This window comes from Triturus cristatus, chromosome 11, assembly GCF_964204655.1.
Source record: "Triturus cristatus chromosome 11, aTriCri1.1, whole genome shotgun sequence".
Lineage (NCBI taxonomy): Eukaryota > Metazoa > Chordata > Amphibia > Caudata > Salamandridae > Triturus > Triturus cristatus.
The window spans coordinates 566,439,397-566,460,725 of record NC_140594.1 but is presented as its reverse complement, the minus strand read 5'-3'; the positions used below and the strand labels follow the sequence as shown (position 1 = coordinate 566,460,725).

The window sequence follows — 21,329 nt, the reverse complement described above, 5'->3', positions numbered from 1 at the left end:
GTGATGAAAGAGAGGGCAGAAGGGAAAATCAATTGAATGCATTCTATTTCCAATGGGGAAATGGAATAAACTAAGACAAGTCCTCTGCTGGGAACTGTAGAATAAGCAAAGCAACACTAGGAAAACAGGCCAGTTGTCTAAAGCTATAAAAACCTTAACAACTAATGCTACCGGATAGTTTAAGCTGTCTATATTCAGGGGGTTCCTAAGTGGGGATAATAATGTCAACTCTCTAAGACCCATGCATGAGGATATCAATAACTAAAATAGCAATGATCAAAGTCAAGGAACGTAATACCAAAAGTCAGGCAGCATGAACACACAGGTCATCCGTTTCTCATTCCTTCATGGTCTAAGTGGACAAGAGGTTTCTTTAAAAAGAATAGACTTTACACTCCAGTAGCACAGATGGTTCCTGGTTCACAGAAACCCCTGGGATCTCTTCCCATCTCTCACTGACAATCTGAAGCAGAGTAGGGGACGCTTTGAGGGATGAATGAAAGACTTAGTCATAGCTTCACTGGCATTCAGTGGAAGGTTTAGTTGCAAACTCTTCAATGCCAATACACACAGTACTATCACTTTTTATAAGTCACCTTATGTGTTTAAAATGGGGGTTCTCGATAGATCGGGATGCTTACATATGGAAGATTTAATGTTTAAGAGCCTAGTGACAAGGTTCCCTCAGGAGCTAGTGTTGCCAATGTTATTGGTGTGTATACGACTGCGGTCTATATGATTTTGCCAGTGCCACTGAGGTCTTGATATATAACCTCAACAGGGCTACAGATAGTGGTTCCTTAAGCAAGTGATTTGGGTTGACTACCTTAAAAATCCATCTAAAGGTCAAACATGACTTGAATCTGGACTGCTAAGGTATGGGCTTCTGAAAAGAGTAATAAAGCAAAAACAAAGGAGGGTCCTGAGCAAAGGAGAGAAAACTCATGGTGCTAAATCCACAGGCAGGAGAAGCAGTCTAAGAGCTTCAAAGCTTCTAGTTGACACTGGTAGGCAGAATTCAAGACAATGGGGTGGTCGACTCAGCATGTACAGCAGAGGAGCCGGACCAGCAATACAGAGAGATGCACATCAGTGTACCAGGCCTGCTCACCACTTGTTTTTGGACACGTAAGAAGCAACTTCCAGTACTGTCTCTATGTATCAGGAGATCAAAACCAAACCTGAAAATATGACAGGACCAGGCTAAGAGTTATGATTTAAAAATCTCAATCAACGTACTGCATACATGAATTCATAATTTTTAAACTTTATATTCTAAAATGTTAACCATGAGTGGCAATACTTGGTAGTACAAATGTTTGACCAAAACATCCATGTATTTGACTGGGATTAGCCTCAATGATTAATCAACCTAATATCTTCTTTCAAATGTCTTTATTTGGACGACATAATATGTCCACTGACTAAATTACGGTTTACCTTAACTCACGCAGTTAGTAGTAAAACTGATCAATAAACACCCAATTGCCTCTAATGTTGGTGCACTAATCAGATAATGGGTTATAAATAAAGTGCTGTTCTTGTCGCATCAGCTTAGAGGGCCAGGTGGATTAGAATGTTCTTGACACTACATAAAGCAGCTATCCTGGCAGCCAACATAAAATTAAAGGCTTTTGCTAGCATAAAAAGCATGGCGCGAGTGCATCATTAATGGCAGTTCCCCGTGCCTGTAGGATCAGAAAACCATAAACAGTGCAGTGAACACCAAGCCAGAATGGAAAAGACATCCTATTTTTTTAGACAATCTGCAACTCAAACTGCTATGTCTGAGGCTCTTGGTAATACCACCTTAGCAGATGGTGGAAAAAGCTTTTACAGTTTAATTGTTGTTCAAAACAGTATATAAAGATCCGATGTAAAAACCGTGTATTGATACGGCACACTAGCTACTACAACAGAACCCGGTCCAAAAACAATGCCCCAAAATTCATGTTAACCTTAAATCCTGAATGTTTAATCATCATAAAATATTGTGTGAGAATTACAACTCTGTTTATCGATTACAAGAACACACGGATGCCAGTGCGCATTGTAGTTTTGTGAACTACAGAGAGTAACACAACCGATAGCAGTACTAAAGCGTTACAATGTACACAACATGGCCTTCTTATGCTTCTGCTCTTTAATACTCTTGCCTCCCAATCTGAAACAAACCTGTTGCCCTTTTGCCTTCATGCCCTATTTCAAGACATATTTTTTTTAGAGTTCTTTATTTTTTTAGAGTTTTATATAGCGCAAACTAGACTTGAAGATATTGGGTATCAGAGCGCTTTACATGAGCACCAGTTTTGTTTCATAAGAACACATTCATTTTTGTTAGGCACGGGGAGATTAAGTGAGTTGCCCAGAATCACAGGATGTTGAGCGTTGTTGCTGAGACTGGAACCCAGTTCCCCAGCTTCGAGGTCAACCGCTCTAGCCGTAAGGCTACATCTGCTACAACTTAGTATTATTGTAACTTAAAAAGTAGCAACCGCTCATAAAGGACATTTTTCCATCTCGCTTTTTTTTAGTAATTCCACCAGAATATGAATGATTCCGTTCAAAGGAAACTGGACGAATTCTGGTTTAGGCAAACATTTGAATTCAAATGTTAATTAGCTTAGGCAGTAATGGATATTAGTCAATCACAGGGTGAACAGATGACAACTTAAATGGGAAAATGAAATTAAAAATGCATTATGTATGCAGAGCATATAAAATATACTGTGAAATTTAACAAACTTGCCTGATGTCCGTAATTGGAATGGCGGTCTCCCTCAACATTGTATCAAACAATTGCTTATTTCTAAAATCGAGAAAAAAACAAGCATTTTAGAAGGTCCCAAATTCTAGACTACAGTTGGAAAAAACACCATACTGAGAATTCTCTGAGATGTTATCATTGCTGGCTGTAATACCAAACGACCCACTGCTTTTAAAGGGTTCTGGCTCCATTGTGAATGCAAACGACCTGTGCAATATGTTCTTAGTCACACGATGATGGAGCAGAATGAAGTTAGGTGTCCCCGAATAGCATGCTAGGTCCAAATAAAATGCAGACGAGCTTAAGTGCAGAGACAACAGACAACATAGATAAGGAAGGTACCTCCAGAAGCTGTGCTGCTAATGCGTGGACCAATCTCCTGAAAATGATCAATATCCCCCTAGCTCACTGATGTCCATGAGGCTTTCAAGATGCATCTTCATTTATTCTACTTCCTAACTCTTACCCCTCCTCTCCTTCAAGAAGCATTTTCCATTATTCCACTCCCTAACTCTTACCCCTTCTCTCCTTCAAGAAGTATCTTCCATTATTCTACTCCCTAACTCGTACCCCTTCTCTCCTTCAAGAAGCATCTTCCATTATTCTACTCCCTAACTCTTACCCCTTCTCTCCTTCAAGAAGCATCTTCCATTATTCTACTCCCTAACTCGTACCCCTTCCCTCCTTCAAGAAGCATCTTCCATTATTCTACTCCCTAACTCTTACCCCTTCTCTCCTTCAAGAAGCATCTTCCATTATTCTACTCCCTAACTCTTACCCCTTCTCTCCTTCAAGAAGCATCTTCCATTATTCTACTGCCCAACTCTTACCCCTTCTCTCCTTCAAGAAGCATCTTCCATTATGCTACTCCCTCTTACCCCTCCTCTCTTTCAAGAAGTATCTTCCATTATTCTACTCCCTAACTCTTACCCCTTCTCTCCTTCAAGAAGCATCTTCCATTATGCTACTCCCTCTTACCCATCCTCTCCTTCAAGAAGTATCTTCCATTATTCTACTCCCTAACTCTTACCCCTTCTCTCCTTCAAGAAGCATCTTCCATTATGCAACTCCCTCTTACCCCTCCTCTCCTTCAAGAAGTATCTTCCATTATTCTACTCCCTAACTCTTACCCCTTCTCTCCTTCAAGAAGCATCTTCCATTATTCTACTCCCTAACTCTTACCCCTTTCCTCCTTCAAGAAGCATCTTCCATTATTCTACTGCCCAACTCTTACCCCTTCTCTCCTTCAAGAAGCATCTTCCATTATGCTACTCCCTCTTACCCCTCCTCTCCTTCAAGAAGTATCTTCCATTATTCTACTCCCTAACTCTTACCCCTTCTCTCCTTCAAGAAGCATCTTCCATTATGCAACTCCCTCTTACCCCTCCTCTCCTTCAAGAAGTATCTTCCATTATTCTACTCCCTAACTCTTACCCCTTCTCTCCTTCAAGAAGCATCTTCCATTATTCTACTCCCTAACTCTTACCCCTTTCCTCCTTCAAGAAGCATCTTCCATTATTCTACTGCCCAACTCTTACCCCTTCTCTCCTTCAAGAAGCATCTTCCATTATGCTACTCCCTCTTACCCCTCCTCTCCTTCAAGAAGTATCTTCCATTATTCTACTCCCTAACTCTTACCCCTTCTCTCCTTCAAGAAGCATCTTCCATTATGCTACTCCCTCTTACCCCTCCTCTCCTTCAAGAAGTATCTTCCATTATTCTACTCCCTAACTCTTACCCCTTCTCTCCTTTCCATTCCTTGTAGGAGAACTTCGCCTCTAGACTGTTGTGATCGATGTTTTCTAGTGGGACCGCTGAGCTATCTATTGGTGAGGCCGGCGCAATACAAGTGCTATAATAAATACATGAATACCTGAAGGCTATAGACTCCAGTATGGCTCGAACAAGATGGTGTTTGGTGGTGGAAGGCTTCAGGCCCATGAAAGATGCGCACGCACAAGGATCGTTCACTGGAGCCTAGAATACATACTTGACAGTAAGAAGCACAGAACTATCACCGATGTGGTGGATGACTTGAAAGGAACTGAAGGAGTAATACAGTAATAAAAAATAAAACATGAAAATAAACACTTACATATAACCAAAAAGATGCCGCGTATTGAGAGGAAGAAAATTGAAAGAGTATATAAGCAGTGTAATGCGATCAATTTATAACATCACAATGTGACAATACTCAATTTACAGACTGAATGTGAATATACTCTAAAAGTTTACATATTTAATTCTCTCTGCTCTCCCTATAATGAATCCAAATCAATCTCCACTTTCCTATGTAGGCTGAGAGTGAGAATACAAGTCACACAATCATATTCAAATGAGGTAAACCAAAAGGGAGTTTGTGCATAATCAGGATGCGGCAACCTCTAGAAGATTTACACACCTGTAACACAGACATTGACTGAACTCAAGGCACTTTTGAAAAAGGCATGCAGGATGGCCAGATTATGCAACATTTCAGAATAAGTGCAGACTATGTAAAGGATTCCCATTTAGATTAATTGTATGCACATTTACTTCAAGTAGATAGCCTGAAAATCTTGCTTGGTTGCAGTTTTTGTGTATCTATAGTGCACATTAATGTGCTAACTCGTGATTGAGTTGGCTCATATGCCTTTTATTTCCTTGTAGGAAACTGGGTTTAATGGCGGGTGAGGGGCTATTTGAGCAGCAACCATTTTTCTTACCATGGTGAAATGCAGGCAAACCGAAAATTAACCTGTGCTTAACTTTCTGGTAGCTTGGCACAAAAGTAGTCAGGCTTAACTTAGAGGCAATGTATAAAGTATTTATGCAGCACTAAATAGTGAAGTTAAACAAACACAACACAAGAAAAATCCCACACCAATTTAAAAAAAAGAATACAAATATTAATAATAATCAATTATTTGAAACCACAATGACAGAAAAACAATAACTAGAACTGGAACTATGAAATTTTAACGGTTTTGTCAAAATCAAGCGCTAAGAAGCAAAAACTGCCATCCACTGTTATCTGGTTGCAGCAGACCGGGTCCACATCACACATTTAGGCCGACCACAATGGAGTGTGGGCTCGATACAGGACTGAATTTAGTTTGCTGACAAAGTACCTTGTGGCCTGGGCGTCGAGATATGAAGTGCTTGCGTCGGGATGCATAGGCCGGCGTCGAGGAGACATCGACTAGGAGCTACTATGCAAGGTCCAGCATTGAGAAGGGTCGCACAGCGTTGGAGTCGATGACCGTCGACGAAGAGCTGCGATGTGAGGTCCTGCGTCATCGGTGAGGAAGCCGGTGGGGGTGGCTGAGACTTGGGCTGTAATGCTCTGGCACAGGAGACAAGATGCATCGCTCTGGGCCAGTGTTGACATCTGGCTGCATTGGCATCAAAGAAGCCACCGGTGCTTGTGAGGACTTGTGCGGAGATTTGTTGAGGACGAGCTGCATTGTACTGGGCCAGCGTTGATGTCAGGCTGTGTCACGCTGCGTCTAGATGCATGGAGAAGTGTCAATGTCAAAGAAGCCTGTTATGTCTCTGTGGCTTTGAACAGGGGGCCAGCCAACTGACCCTCAGAGGTTTCCTGGAGTTCTAGGTCAACATAGGCAGATTGGGTTCAGCAGGGCAGCTCAAAGCAGCAGAGAAGACCTGGTGCTGTAACAGCAGGCCGTGGGCAGCAAAGCAGTCTTTAGGTAGAAAGTAGGTCAGCAGGACATACTTCACAGCTGGGCAGTCCTTTTTCCTGGCAGAGTTCACAGGTCCAGAAGCGTTTTGAAGAGTTGGGTTTGAGGGTCCATTATTTATACCAAGAGCCCATTTTGAAGCGGGAGAAGCTTCTAGAGCCCTTCCCTTAGAAAGGCTCGGGCATTTCCTGCCTCCCTGCCCTGGCCCCCACTTGTCTGAGGGGACAAAAGACTAGTGTGAAACCCTTTCTAAGTGTGCTGAGGCAGAGCTCTTGTGATGTGCAAGTGTGAGATGGCCTATCCTGCCAAAACTTAGTCCCCCTTTGTCTCGCGGTCAGGAACTAATACACAAAGACCAACTGCTAGCTACACCTAATCATGTGACCCATGAGACAGACTGCAGCCACCAAATGGTTAGTACAGGAAAATGTCAATGCTCTAAAAGTGGCATTTTTGGATTTGCGACCTAAAATCCAACTTTACCATTAAAGAGGGTTTTAAATTACAATTCTTTAGAGACCATACTTGACTATCCCACCTGCTTCCAATTGGAAGTTAGCACTTATAAAGGTAACCCAATGTTATCCTATGAAAGTAGCAGGACTTGCAGTAGAGAAAGACAAATGTAAGAGTTTTTCATTACCAGGACATGTAAGAGTTTAAAGTCCCACTGGTAGCATTTCATTTAAATCCCCTAGGTATATGTAGTACCACTTTACAAAGGACTTACAAATAAATTTTGGTGGTAAAGTGTGCAGGATTCTAGGGCCAGCAAATCAAAGTCAGCAAAAACAAGAGGATTGAAGGCAAAAAGTTAAGGAAAAAAACCACCATGAATGTCCAGTCCAACACTTGCAATACATCTTATCCCTCTCAATCCAAAATGGATCAGATCCAGAATGTAAAACATACCTGTAATACAATAAGCAGGTATGTAGTATTGTATTTACCTTTCCTAAAAAACTAACTTGCTATAAATTAATGCACTTCAGAACAGACAGCCATTCCCTAGCCAGAAAGAATTGCTCAGAAAGTATACACATGATCTGCAGCTTTATAAATAGTAATGCAGAACAAAAATGATATCTTACGAAATTCAATATTACTGGGGTTTTCAGTTTTCAGAGCATCCATCATTGCCCCATAGGCAAGAGGAGTGAGAAAGTGAAGGGCCTGACACAAGTGTAATAAACAAGACATAGACACTCGATACTCATCACAAAAAGGGAGCAGGACTAGATGAAAATGCAGCTTTGTCTTGCACTTCTAAAGCAGTCACTAACAAACCAGAAGACTTGCCTCAGGAATCAGAGGGTGTATCATGCTCAGGAAGGTTAGATTCATCCAGGTTTAGAGTGCGGTTTATGTGTGACAACTGCCTTATTCAATCCTCCTTGCATCAAGTTCACCTCCGGCGAATTCATAACCATATGGATACCTGCCTGCTAGAACTTCCTGCTCCTAACCCTCGGTCTTACTACATCACACACCTTACTAACTTTAACTTACATAACCTCCTGTCTATCAACTAATTCTCATAAAAACCTCCCAAATAGCAACAACCACGGTCTACTAAATCTTATTACCTCCACTCATGACATCCACCAACGAGTTCCTCGCACCAACTCACACTGCCTGCTATGTACAACTAATATTCAAGTGCCAAAACATGGTGGTGGCATCCATTAGTAATGCCAAACTTGACTTTCAAATTATAACAAATATTTGAAATAGCGATTTTCAAGTTTCAATAGAGTTACATTATTAAGATGGTGATTCCAAACACATTGAGTAACTGATTTAACACTGTAGCTTGGATTAGTTTTACTTACGTTCATCTTCTACTAATAAGCCAAAGCCATTCACCCCAGACAATAATCAACTCTGGCCTCCAACAAACTCCTAATCATATACTAGTCTCTAACAAACCTATTCCTCTGACCAACCCCCAACAACAGTCTACGGGCAACTCCACTACCAACTAACTAAACACACACTGCAGATTACCACCTCTTTCAATCTAACACTACTGCAAACTCCTGTCTGACCAACTATTGCCTCAGTTCTACTACTGTCACCTACTAACACTTATCTTACACCAGCCTTCTCCTCGGCCTAACAGTTGCCTGACAAACTATCATTCTACTCGATACAACCACCTATTAACAACACTTGATAATCTTCCACCCCAATACCTCCCATCTACTTTGATTTCCCTAAAACGTCCCTGCCCTTCCAATTCTGCTTTTCCAAATCACACCAACTCCTACTCATTTGTACCACACCCAGTAACGCTTGTCCAATAAATCCTGACACCCAAGACTCATCCCTGCTGAATTCCCCTACTAAACCACGCCCACCCATAGCAACTCCCTTCTTATAGCTTCCTCTTTCTACTAAATCCTTAACTTAATTCTTCTTATGACAGATTTAGACCTTGTCTTGATGCTCACCTCAAACCTACCCAGACTTCCTCCTACTACAATCTCCCATCCCTGACTAACTTTTACCTTCTACCAGCAACTACGTGTACAGTTCCTACTGACTCATGGAGAGAGTCACTGCAACCCCAAAACGTAAGATAAGGTCTCAACCATGGCACAAGGTTTGCTACACTGAGCATTCAACTCTATTTCTCACCATTGTTTTTATAAACATGTAAATTAATAACACAAGTTTTACCTGCCAGTTTTAGGAACTGGGTTACATATGTTTCAAAAAGCTGTCTTACCTGTAGCCCACTGAAAGAAGGAACAAAATAAACACCATCACAATCAGGCAAACTTTTTGCCATTTTTGCGGTTTCTTCAGCACTGTCAAACAAATCTGCAAAGCATCAAGAAATAACAGACAACATGATTCACAATTCAAATTTAGGTGTAACATCTCTAGGAAAAAAAATGTAATAAAGTATATATTATCAAGGACATTATGATAGCACCTTCAAGTTTTAACAAATTCTCAGCTCAGCTAAATGTTTGGTGGCCATTTAAATCCACCTACAATATAAACAGTCAAATAGAATGCCACCTCCTAAACTGGTATGAAAGCTTATAATTCAGGATCATAGACAGGAATCCCAAGTGAAAATCTGAGCAGCCTATAGCAAGCGTTTCACAAAAAGTACCACAAATATTCTATACTGAATGTTTCTGACAAAATATCTGAAACAAATAACATAATATGTAAGCTCTTCTACCTAGAACTATGAACTAATTACTTTGTCTATTAATTGAAAAGTACTTTTACCCATCTAAATATTGCCACAAACCTTTTGCTCTAAACAATAAAATAAAACAATACATACATTAAAATAAACACTGCAAGATAAAAAAAAAATTAAAAAGGCTTTTCCAGGGCTAATAGGCAAAAACCCGCCTTCATTAAATCAGTTCATTATCACAGAGCACCTAATAGGTCAGGAATTAGGCTATCACTGTGACATCAGAAAGAAACCCTCAAGGTCCTGTTGCTATCTGCCAGCTCTAAAGTTGATAGCAAGGCCACAAAATGCACCCACAAATGCATGCAGGAAAGTGCTAAAAAAACCTGAGCAAAATCACAATACATCACTGGATGAGTCTATCCAAAAAATAGGCCATCATCATAATTCTGCCACCATAAAGGATCTCAAATGTAGATTTATGCTTTGCTTTCCACAGAACATATCATCATCAAATAGTTTATTTCTGTTTTTTACTGAACCCATAAAGCATGCATGCCATAAATAGAAACATCATAAAACAGTGTGGGCATACAAAATAGAGAATTAGGAAGAAAAATACATCTACTGAACAAACTATCAAAAAATATTGTTTTTGTGACATGAAGTGCTTGTGCATCCACAATGCCATCTATACAGAACATATCTATCAAACATGATTCCTGTTAATATCCATGAGCAACCACTTAACATACTAAAGAAACAATGACCTACTGTATCTAAATAGTTCATGCAACCACGCCAAAGAAAGCACCTTGATGAAATGATTGTGCCAAACTGCTGTGCATTCTTAAGTCGTTCACCAGCATTGAGCGGTGTGGTGTGTGTGGATTTGGACCACTTTTCTCAGGAGGACAGGGATGAATGATGTTTGTGCCAGTAAATCTGCTTACCGTTCAAGGAGACTTTTGGAGAGGTCCCCTTCGTATATCTTCTAGAGTATGTAAAATTTGAAGGGATGACAAAGACTTAAATATGTGAGTGGGAGGAAAGGATGGTTCTTTAAAAGTAGATAGAGTTCAAGGACCACCGTGAGAGAACTAGAAGAAGGCTGGAAGGAATTGAGACAGTCTCCTCAGGGACATCAATGGACTGGCAAAAATGAGTAAACAGGTAGCAGGGGAGTCTGTCTTATTGTCTGCCTAGTTTAACTGTAGACAGAAAAGTTCACAAGGCTCAAAATTCACTGAAGCCAAGGTGTGATTGTGGGTCTGGTAAGAGTCAGTGGCATCCTGGATTGAACGTCTTTGAAGGAGGGAAGGCACTATTCTTGTTGGCACTGAGTAGAGATGTCACTTGAGCTTCTCTTTTAGAAATTATAGTCTTAAATGAGAGTCTCAACAGGATACTCTTTGAAAGGACTGTGGAGGGTAAACAGGTTAGCTGTAAACACTCGACAGCAAGGAGCAGCTGTCACGACTGCAATGGTTCCTCCACAAAGGCCTGAGACACTTTTGATGATGTTGCCATGGTATAATGTCTAAGTATTTATCTTTGAAGTCTGCGGACACCCACCCCGGTTGCACTGTTGCCAACACCTGCCCCTGCAATAAGTCCATTATTTATTAATTGCCATTACTCTTCAGGAGATTTAAAAAGTAGGCAAAGATTACTAATTATTTTTTCTATCAACAAATAGCATTCCATTCTATCCCTTATATTGGGTCCCTGAGTTGTAGCTATGTTCTTTTAATTCATTTACAAGAGCCACACAATGTGATTGACACATAAGTTGGCACAAGTTGGCTGCCACATTTCAATCAATGCAAATGAAACTGAAATACTTATATGGTATATAAAAAAAATGTGTGCTCAGTTTACCAATAACTGCAGACTCCTCACCTTTTGAATTTGCACCAGCAACAGGCTGGATCCGGAACCTTTTCAGTAGTACCTCAGCGGGCTGGAAAGTGGCACTTTGAAGCTCTGCACCGATGCCGTTCCACTCAGGAAATGATGTGTAGAGCCTATATAGGCATCACTCCCGCAACTTGCTTTCGTGACTGTCTGCGCCCCGAGACGCAGAGCCCTAAATGCAAATCGGTAGACAGTGTGCAGATTCCTAGACTTGGGTTCTTAATAATGGGTGCAGTCCCATCACAGAACAGGGAGGATGGAAGGGTAGGTTAGGAATCAGGGGCTAGATAGAGTTTCTACCAGAAAAAGAGTAACCAAAGGTGAGTAACTTGTTCTTCAGATACAGACTTCTAACTGTGAATTCCTCACATTTTGAATGGATGTAAAAGCAATACCTATACGGAGGTGAGTCTGTCAATGGATTCAAACCAGAAAGTCTGCAAGAGCAAGGGGGAAAAATGCCCCTCCTGATGAACCTGACTGTCATGGCGATAGTGCTTTGTGAATGTATGGAGGGACGCCCATGTAACTTCCTAGCAAATGTTTAGGACAGGGACTCCACAGGCTAATGCAATAGTAGATGCTTTCGCCCTGTTAGAATAAGTATGCAGTCCTTCTGGAGAGTGGCCAATGTGAAGCAGATTTTATAGCAGAGCATGACCCAGCGGGAGACTGTTCTCTTCTGCACTGCCTTGCTCTTTTTCACTCCAAAGAACCCTATGAAGAGCTGACTGTCCCCCTGGTGTTCTTAGGTACGATCAATGTAAAAGCTCAGTGTTCTTTTAGGGTCCTAAACAATGGAGTTTTGCCTCCTTCTTAGAGGGGTGAGGCAGAGCATAGAACGCCGGCAGAGTGATGGTTTGACTGTTGTGAAAGGAGTCACAACGGAAAGGTGTGCTGCCATTCCCACCATCACTTACGTGAAAACCTGATGGGGCACTGGTGAGATCAAAGGTGAGCACAGGCAACTTAAAATGCTCTTCTCCTACCAAAAACCACAGGTAGCGCTGATGGGCCCACAAGATGAGTACATGAAAAAGGCATCTTGCAGGTCCAGCGCCACTATCCAGTCTCCAGGGTCGAGGGCAGACAAGACCTGGGCCACAGTGAACATTTTGAATTTCTGCTTCAGGAGGAAGGCATTGAGAGAGCATAGATCTACAATAAACTGAAGACCTCCGTTGAGATAACGTCTATGAGAGATAAAAAAAAGAGCTCCAGATCAGTGTCTGGAAGCGAGAAAAGAAAGAAACTGATGTCAACATGTGGGAGTGGCGCCTACATATGCCTCGCACATCATTTCCAGAGTGGACAGCATCAGTGTGACCCACAGCTCCACCTGCTGGCATGCAGTGGTACTGCTGAAAAGTTTCCAGATTCAGTGTTACACTTGGGGAATATTCAAAGGTGAGGAATCTGTGGTTAGAAGCCTCTATCAGAAAAGGAAAATAGTCATAAAACAAAATATATATAATTGTATCACTTACTGAGTTTCTGAGCCCATTTAATAGCTGTGCCGGTGTCTGATGAATTACCTTCAGCTAAACAGACACGTTCTTTGCCAATCTTCCAGCCAATCAAAGGGTAGAGACCTTTACGAACACAAATTAAGTTGTAATCAACATCAAATTACATTCCCAATATTACATTATACAAGACAAGCAGGAAATGCATAGGAAACAAATGATAAAGACGAAAGGCCACCTGGTCCACAGCACTGAGAAGCTGTTCTAGACTACGGTTTCTTCGATCATGTTCTGTACTTCATACTTTGATGCTATGCTCACCATTGAGGATTCCCTGTGATCCCCCTTGAATGTCCCATCACTTACACAAGTGCTTAGAACAACGGATTGTCTCCCTGTTCAGAGTCTTGGCCTTTATCCAGTAAAAGCCAGGTGGTGTGTGCATTCTCTCTAAGCCATTGGGTTTACAGCCTGGTCAGGGATGTGCTAACAGCAGTGCAGGCACACCAGGCAGGTTGTGTTTAGAGGCACAATAAGAAAGTAGTCGCGGAAGTTACAGTGTGTTTTTTCTTCATGTCTCTGTCAGTTTTCTTAAAATAATGAAACACATTTGCTAGGATTTCCCCTCTAGGGGAGCACGTGTTGCTATTCCCGATTGAGGATTGCCTTGTGGGTTTGTTTGTACTTCTTGTTCTTTAAGTTTAAAATGGAACCGTATAGTGGGGTCTGGATGGTGTGGCTCGCAACGATGTTAACTCCTGTGCATGCTCTGCCGCAGCACCATGTGTTTTATAAATGTATATCGTATGCTCCTTTCATTGCTAGCGGCCGGCCGGAAGGTTGTAGGCCCATATTTGTATATTTTTGAGTCTTGTAATAAACGGTTTCAAAAAAAAAATAAAAAATAAAAAATAAAAATAATGAAACACCACAACACACTTGATGAAAGCTTGGCAATCCAACAACACGTGGCAGCCGACATGGGACCTGGTTTGCTTATTTTTAATTTTCAAAAAGGCTATTCTGAACTTAACTGCCTTGTTAGAGCTGCTAAATAGGATAACAAGCCAAGAACATATAGAGGCCCATTACTACTGTATTGTATTGGAATTGCATTTATAAAGCTCTTGCTACCCATGATGAGGTGTTAAAGTGCTTTTTCAGCGAGTAGCACGCTACTTCGGAACCCATAAAGGATTAGTGGTGAAGTTGTATAGTGAAATATGACATTAATTTGAGTGGTGGACATGTTAGTCTGTTATTGGCAGAGTCCTGTCATATGCTTGGTTAATCATTGTATCACATAATAAATTGCAAGAGCAAACTGAGCAAATTGTCGGGGGTCTTCCTTATTATTTATTGATTTTCATTTGGGGGTGTTGTATTGGTCAAAACATGGCCCTGTCTGTAAGATTCCAATGATTGTTGTGTGATACATTTATTGAGGAAGAACAGTACAGCACCTTACCATAATATAAGGCCAGTGAAGATCATTTATTTTACCTCCATAGCCATAATTACAATAAAATAGCTGTGCAGGTGAATGTTGAGTGTATCTACCCAAAATTCAAGAGTAAGTTATTGTCTTGAATAGGCGCACAAAAGGTTCTATTGTGAATAAGATTGACAAATGTAACTTTTTCCCTTAATTATTCTTTTAGTCTCCTTAATTTAGCTCTTGAATTACATCGCGTCCTAGTCTCCTTAATTTATTTCTTGAATTACATCACATTCCAGTGTGTGATTTTAGATGTTGACATTTCCAGATCAGCTGACGTGTTTTGCCCCCTATGAGGCTGTATGGCCTGGGGCTTTCTCAAGGCTCATAAATATATAGGTTAAATCCTCCAGTTAGGTGAGATCTGTCACAGGCTCTACCCCATCTCTAATTCAATCTCTCTGCACCAAATTAAGGAGACTATTACGTGATTTAATCAAGATATAAATTAGGAGAATAAAAGAACAATTAAAAGAAAAAGTTACATTTGTCAATCTTATTCACAAAAGAACCTTCTTGGATTTTGGGTAGATACACTCAACATTCATTTGCAACTTTGATAACTATAACTTGCCTCCAACCTCTTGAGTGGACCGTTGATAAAGGGTATTATCCAACAAGGCAGGAGCTTCGGGCCACATTTTTTTGTCACAATAAAATAGATGTAGCATTTCAGTTTACCTGCCATGGATGTATGAAGTGTGTCCCCAGTGTTAATGGCCATAAAAGTGCCTGTTCCCATGGTGAGTTTAACGTTTCCCACGTCAAAACAGCATTCTCCAAACATAGCCGACTGCTGGTCAGCAACCTGTAGAACAAATGGTGCAAGAGTTCAGCCACACTTTAGGCACAGCTTCTTTGCATATGTAAAAACGTTCTTATTTAACAATCAAGTTTGCAGAAACAATGTACTCCAAAATATCTTAAAAACCTTGAAATTTAAGTTTTGTTGTGGTGCCACATTCTTCCACAAACTAGGCAAGAGATCAAAGTTCACATAGCAAGGTATGTATATATATATGCATATATTTTTTCGTATTTGTAAAGTACAACACTATCTCAAGAGCCACAGAGTGCTAACCAAGGGGTATGACCCCAGGAAACTACAATTATGGTGTCAATGTGCGAGCAAGACCATAGCACGATGTTTTGGTCTGTAATGGAGTAAGGACATTCTACACACACAAGTCAAATGATCTCTAACCTATCCAACAAGTTATGTCACACTGCCCCAAAGCATCAATCAATAAATCAGGATTTAGAAAACGCAGCTAATCACCCAATAGGTTATCTAGGCCCTTGCAAGACCCGGAGGCTTATTCAAACAGCCAGGTCTTGAGGGCCATTCGGAATTCCGGAAGTGAGGAGCTTCCTCCACTTCTGCTTCGGTAGATGCAGGGAGTATAGGCAAGTGAAAGGGAGGCAGAACGTAGTCTTCTGGACGGTTTGTGGAAGTTCAGGCGGTGGCTAATGTAGGCAGGTCCTAGGTTGTATAGAGCCTTGTGTATGTGGGTCAGGAGCTTGAATTGGCATCTCTACTGTATGGGGAGGCAGTGGAGTTGCCCGAAATGGGGTGTAATCATCAGGGAAGGCCGAGGAGGAGTCTGAATGTGGCTTTCTGTTTGGTCTGAAGTCTCTGTAGGAGGTGTGCAGTGATTCCTACATACAGGGTGTTGCCAGAGTCCAGTCTGCTGGTGATGAGGGCTCGTGTCACAGTGCATCTTGTATGTAGGGGTAGCCACTTGAATATCTTACCTAGCATGGGCAGAGTATGGAAGCAGGCAGAGGAGATGGTGTTGATCTGTGATTTCATGGTGAACTTGTTGTCAATGATGATTCAGAGGTTTCTGGCATAGTTGAAGGGACTGGGTGCAGGTCTAAGGTCTCATGGGACCAGGAGTCGTTCCATGTGTTTCTTTTGTTGCCAAAGATCAGTACTTCCCTCTTGTCTGTGTTCAGCTGCAGGCAGTTGTTCTTCATCCAGTCAGTGAAATTTTTCATCCATCTGTGGAAGTTGGTTCTGGTGGTGGTGGGGTCGCTGATGAGTAAGAGGATGAATTGGGTGTTGTCTGCGTAGGAAATTATGTTGAGACCCTGGGATCGGACAATGTTGGCCAGCGGGGTCATATATGCATTGAAGAGCGTGGGACTGAGGGATGAACCCTGGGGGACACTGCAGGTGCTCTCCTTGGGTTCAGAGGTGAAAGGTGGGAGGTGGATCCTCTAGGTTCTTCCGGTGAGGAAAGAGGTGATCCATTAGAGCGCATCCCCTTGGATGCCAATGTGGTGGAGTCTTTCAATCAGTGTGTGGTAGGATTTGATGTCGAAGGCTGCCGAGAGGTTGAGGAGGATCAAAGCTTCTGTTTCTCCTCGGTAAAGGAGGCCTGGGATGTCGTCAGTGGCTGCGATTAGAGCGGTTTTGGTACTGTGATTCCGGTGGAAGACAGATTGGGAGGCATTGAGTAGCTGGTTCGGCTCCAGTTGTGTCCTGAGTTGATTGTTGAGAATCTTTTACAGTAACTTCGCTGGGAATAGGAGCAGGGAGATTGACCGGTAGTTTTGAGTTTGCTGGGGTCAGTGGAGGTTTTTTTTGAGTGGTGATCTGACTTTGGCATATTTCCAGGCGTTGGGTAATGTTGTGGTGGTGATAGAGGTGTTGAGTAGGGTGGTAAGTTCCTAACCGATCCTTTGGTTTCCAAGGTTGAAGATGTGGTGCGGCAGGAGTCTGTGGGAGCTCCAGAGTGGGTGGATTTCATGGTGGAGGTGGTGTCCTGGGTGGTAAGGATGTTCCAGGTGGTCAGTGTGTGGTTCGTGATGGTTAGGGTGGTGGTGTATCTGTTGAGGAAGTCCGTAGGTGTGGGTTGTGGTTCGAAGTTTTATATATATGGTTGCGATCTTGTCAAGGAAGAAGTGGGAGAGGTTGTCGCACATCTCCGGTGAGGGTGTGATGTTGTTTATGCTGGCAGTCGGGTTGGAGAATTCCTTAACAATGTTGAAAAGTTCCATGGTGTTGTTGGCGCTGGATTCGCTGTATGCAGCAATGACTGTCTTCTTTATTGCCGTCAGCAGGAGGTGGTAGAGGTTGAGGTAAGTCTTGAAATCTGCCTTGTCGGAGGTGTTATTGCTGATGCGCGATCCCCTCTCCAACTGTTTGCTGTCTCGTTTCACTGTTCTGATTTCTTGGGTGTACCAGCTGGCCTTTTTGGAGGATTGTATCTGGATGTTGCTCTTGATGGAGACAATGCTGTCTGTGTAATTGGTGATCCAGGTGTTGACATTTTTTACTCCCTGTTCGAGTTTGGTGGCTGTAGCAGGGTTGAAGTGGTTGAGGGCATTTGCCCAGCTGGTCTCTAAGATTTTGTTCCACCAAACTGTAGGGAGTGTTGGTCATCTTGTGGGTGGTGGTGCGGGGCCTCGAGATGCTGAAATGGACGATGGAGTGATTGGTCCAGGTGAGTTCAGTGACATGGCTGTATTTGACGCGGTTGCTGGAGGTGAAAACTGGGTCCAGTGTCTCTCCTGTGGTGTGTGTAGGCTCATGGATAATTTGGATAAGTCCGAGGCTGCTCATACTGTCGAGGTGGTGTGCGGTGTTTATGTTGTTGGGGCCGTTGATGAGGATATTTAGGTCGCTGAGAACGATGGAGTCCTCGGAGTCTAAGGCTAGGGGCGCAATGAAGTCTGCAATGATGTTGCAGAGGCTGGACCGCGAGCCTGGGGGGGGGTTGGTGTGCGAGGGTGCCTCTGATGGTTGTCTTGTCATCCGTGTGGAGCTTGAAGATGAGATGTTTCATGGGGGTTGTGGTGTTGGTGGTGGTACATTGTATTGTCTTTGTGGATGATGGCTGTTCCTCCTCCCGGCTTGCTGGTGCAGTCCTGGCGAGAGATTTTATATCCGCCAGGGATCACTGTGGCAATGTCTGGGGCAGATGTAGACTTGAGCCAGGTCAGTGTGTAAAAGACGATGTAGGATGCAAGGGTGGCGATGAGGTTTCATAATTTAGTGGAATGCTTGCATAGCGAGAGTGTGTTGAGTAGGGAGCATGTGAGTTGGTGTTTTTGTTCAAGTAGTGTCTGTGGTGTGTTCTGGTGGGGTTGGTTGGTGGACTGGTGTCTGTGCAGTGGCAGGTGAAGTGACAGTGGGTGCAGGTGAAGGGTCCTACCGTGGATCGACGCGTTGGCAGTGTTTTTTGCGGCATCGAGGGTGTAGAGCTCGGTGATGGCGTATCTTTGAGGGCAGGGGTCATAGCGCTGGGTGGGGTTCAGTTGTGGACGGAGCACGGGCTTGCCTCCAGCAGTGCTGTCACACTGCGGCCTGCATTAAGTAGGTCCTGGGGTGAGGCTTCTGTTGGTGGGAGAAACGGTGAATGGGAAAACTGGTACGGACAACCCTAGCGGGATTACCCAGGCAGCTGCGATGTCACTGGATCAGGCTGGAACTGGGGGCCACAGGCAAGTGGCTAGCTGGGTGTCAACGTGCCTACAGCATCTCACTTGGGTATGAATTTCCCTTCATTCTCTTTCAGTATTTTAATTACAAGTTGGGCACAACACCTATTTCTGGAGATGTATTGACTTGTCTATCTTGATGAACAACTAATCAAAATGTCAAAATGACCAATCAGTTAAAGTGGTTGATATATTTTAAACAATTCTAATAAGAATGCTTTACAATCACAAATGATATATTGTGGTATTATTAAACTGATGGACATGTAATGTGAATAATACTTTTTTTAAACAGAAACTAAATTATAACAAAAAAATAGGAAAAGGCCATAACATCAGGGAGCAAACTTAAACTTTAGCATGCCTCCCACATGTTCGATATGTGTGTCTATGATATTTCTCCGTTTGCAGTGTGCCTATGTTTGTCATTTACAAGTCTAATGTGTGATTTTGCCATGTGCAGTTAAAAAAGAACACAGGCAAGGTTGGGAAAGAAAATCTTGTTTTATTTGTTGCGTTGCAGTATAGAACATTCGAATGGAAAACAGTAAATCTAACCTACCCGAAGTAAATGGAAACAACAGGGTTTGATCAACTACTCACACCTCCTATGGGAAAATTTGAACTCAAGGATGCTTGAGATGCTCAAAGGGTGCTGTGGACGAGATACGAAGAGGGTGAGGCCGTCCAGGTCACAGGGTCAACATCCCACAAAGTCCTCTTGTTGCTGACAGAAGCCTGTGCACCACTGTACTACCGATCACCCTATATTGTGGTCACAGACCAATCATTCCTGGACTGAAAACAAATACTCTGGGGATCCCAACTGCACTATGACGACAATCCCGGTTTCAGCGAACTTGGGTGCAACATTAAGTATCGGATCCAGGTCCCTGGTGCTTCATGGTGGCGGTTGGTGGCAAGTTGAAGATTATGGGCTACCAACTTGCCCCAGCAGGCTTTTCAGCGGTTGTGTTCCTGTGCAGTGAGCAGGCGGCCAGCTGACTGACCCTTGGAGTCGCTTGGCTTTGACTGGGCTCTAGACTTCTGGACTTCTCTTTTAGCAGGACACAGCAGGCACAGTCCATCTCCTTTGCTAGCCACCAGCTTCAGCAGGTGCAGTCCACGCTGGTACAGTCTCTCTTTGCTGGCTTCACGGTACAGCAAGGTCCTTCTCCAATCCAGTCAAGATCAGAGTCTGGAATGTCAGGGGTACCCTACTCATGCTCAGAAAATGCCCTTAGGGCAGGATGCATTTAGTAGCCATTGCGCTACTAAGTTCCCTCCCACCTGATGACCACTTTCGGCAAAGTGTGGTATCCAGGCATTCCAAGATGCACCATTCTGCCCACAATATAGAAGGACCCCTCTACAGGTGTGTGGAGCTCCCTAGTTCAACTCAGAGGTGTCGCTACCAAGGGGGCTACACGCCCCTGGAAAACTGGGTTGACAACTTGTTTCCCCTCTCCTGTACCTAGTGCCAGCCTGTGTGCTCAAACAATGGAGTTGCCACTCTTCCAACAGTCCCCCATTTGCCCTCCAAAGGCGGCTTCGCCTTTAAATCTTCCCTTTTGGGATAACATCTGTGTTGCTTCCTGCGTGGGGGAAGTAACACCACCTCCAGTGGCAGGCCTCTATTGTTATCTTTCCTGGAAGTTGTTAGCACGTCTCCCCAGGAGGGTAGAAAACAGTCTGTAGGACAGACCCTGAGTACACCAGTAAATGGGCACTGGAAACTAAAGAGGCGACTTCTAAAGTTGCCCTTTGCCCACCAGTGACATTAAATTCAATGTAACCACTAAACTGGATATATTGCACTGACTCTTTTGATACCGTAGAGTACCAACTTTATTAGTCTCGTTCAGAGGTTAGCAGGGCTGAGGTGTCAGTCTGTAACTCTGTATTTTCCAGTGGGGCTTTTAGCCTTTCCACAGTAAAAGCGAGAATTTGGGGTTTTTACTACTGGAACATGTGAAAGTACATGTTCCACTTTTTAATATACAGCACCCTGATTTAGGGCTTGTTAGGCCTATCTTAGGGGTGACTTACATTTATTAAAGAATCCTGGGGCACAGTTTGAGCAGTCTCTGCCATTCACGTGCAACCACAAAACACTTCCAATATAGGCCGCACAGCCCTCAAGAGTTTCTATTCAATGCTTAAACGTCTTCTACCTCACTCCCCCTTGTTTTTATTCACACCACAGTGCAGAGGTGAAACATGATAACAACACAAATCACAAAAGATAATTAAAGAATAAGCTACATGGTAAACACACACTGTTCCATCCAAAGCACTACCATGGAGTAGCATGCATAGGGCCGGATTTAGAGGTTGGCGGATGGGTACTTGGTCACAAACATGACAGATATTTTGTCTGCACATTACA

At 42.9% G+C, this 21,329-nt stretch overlaps 1 protein-coding gene across 2 annotated transcripts in view; it reads right to left on the bottom strand.

The window, feature by feature from the left end:
- The window catches only part of GK5 (glycerol kinase 5), a 246,835-nt gene that overhangs the window by 39,396 nt on the left and 186,110 nt on the right, over positions 1–21,329 (bottom strand). For both annotated transcript variants that reach the window (XM_085633633.1, XM_085633634.1), the window contains 5 exons: positions 15,173–15,299; positions 13,015–13,119; positions 9,179–9,273; positions 4,641–4,744; positions 2,750–2,809 (listed from right to left, as the gene is read on the bottom strand). In XM_085633633.1, coding sequence (XP_085489759.1) covers positions 2,750–2,809; positions 4,641–4,744; positions 9,179–9,273; positions 13,015–13,119; positions 15,173–15,299 — 491 coding nt within the window. The remainder of the gene's footprint in view (positions 1–2,749; positions 2,810–4,640; positions 4,745–9,178; positions 9,274–13,014; positions 13,120–15,172; positions 15,300–21,329) is intronic.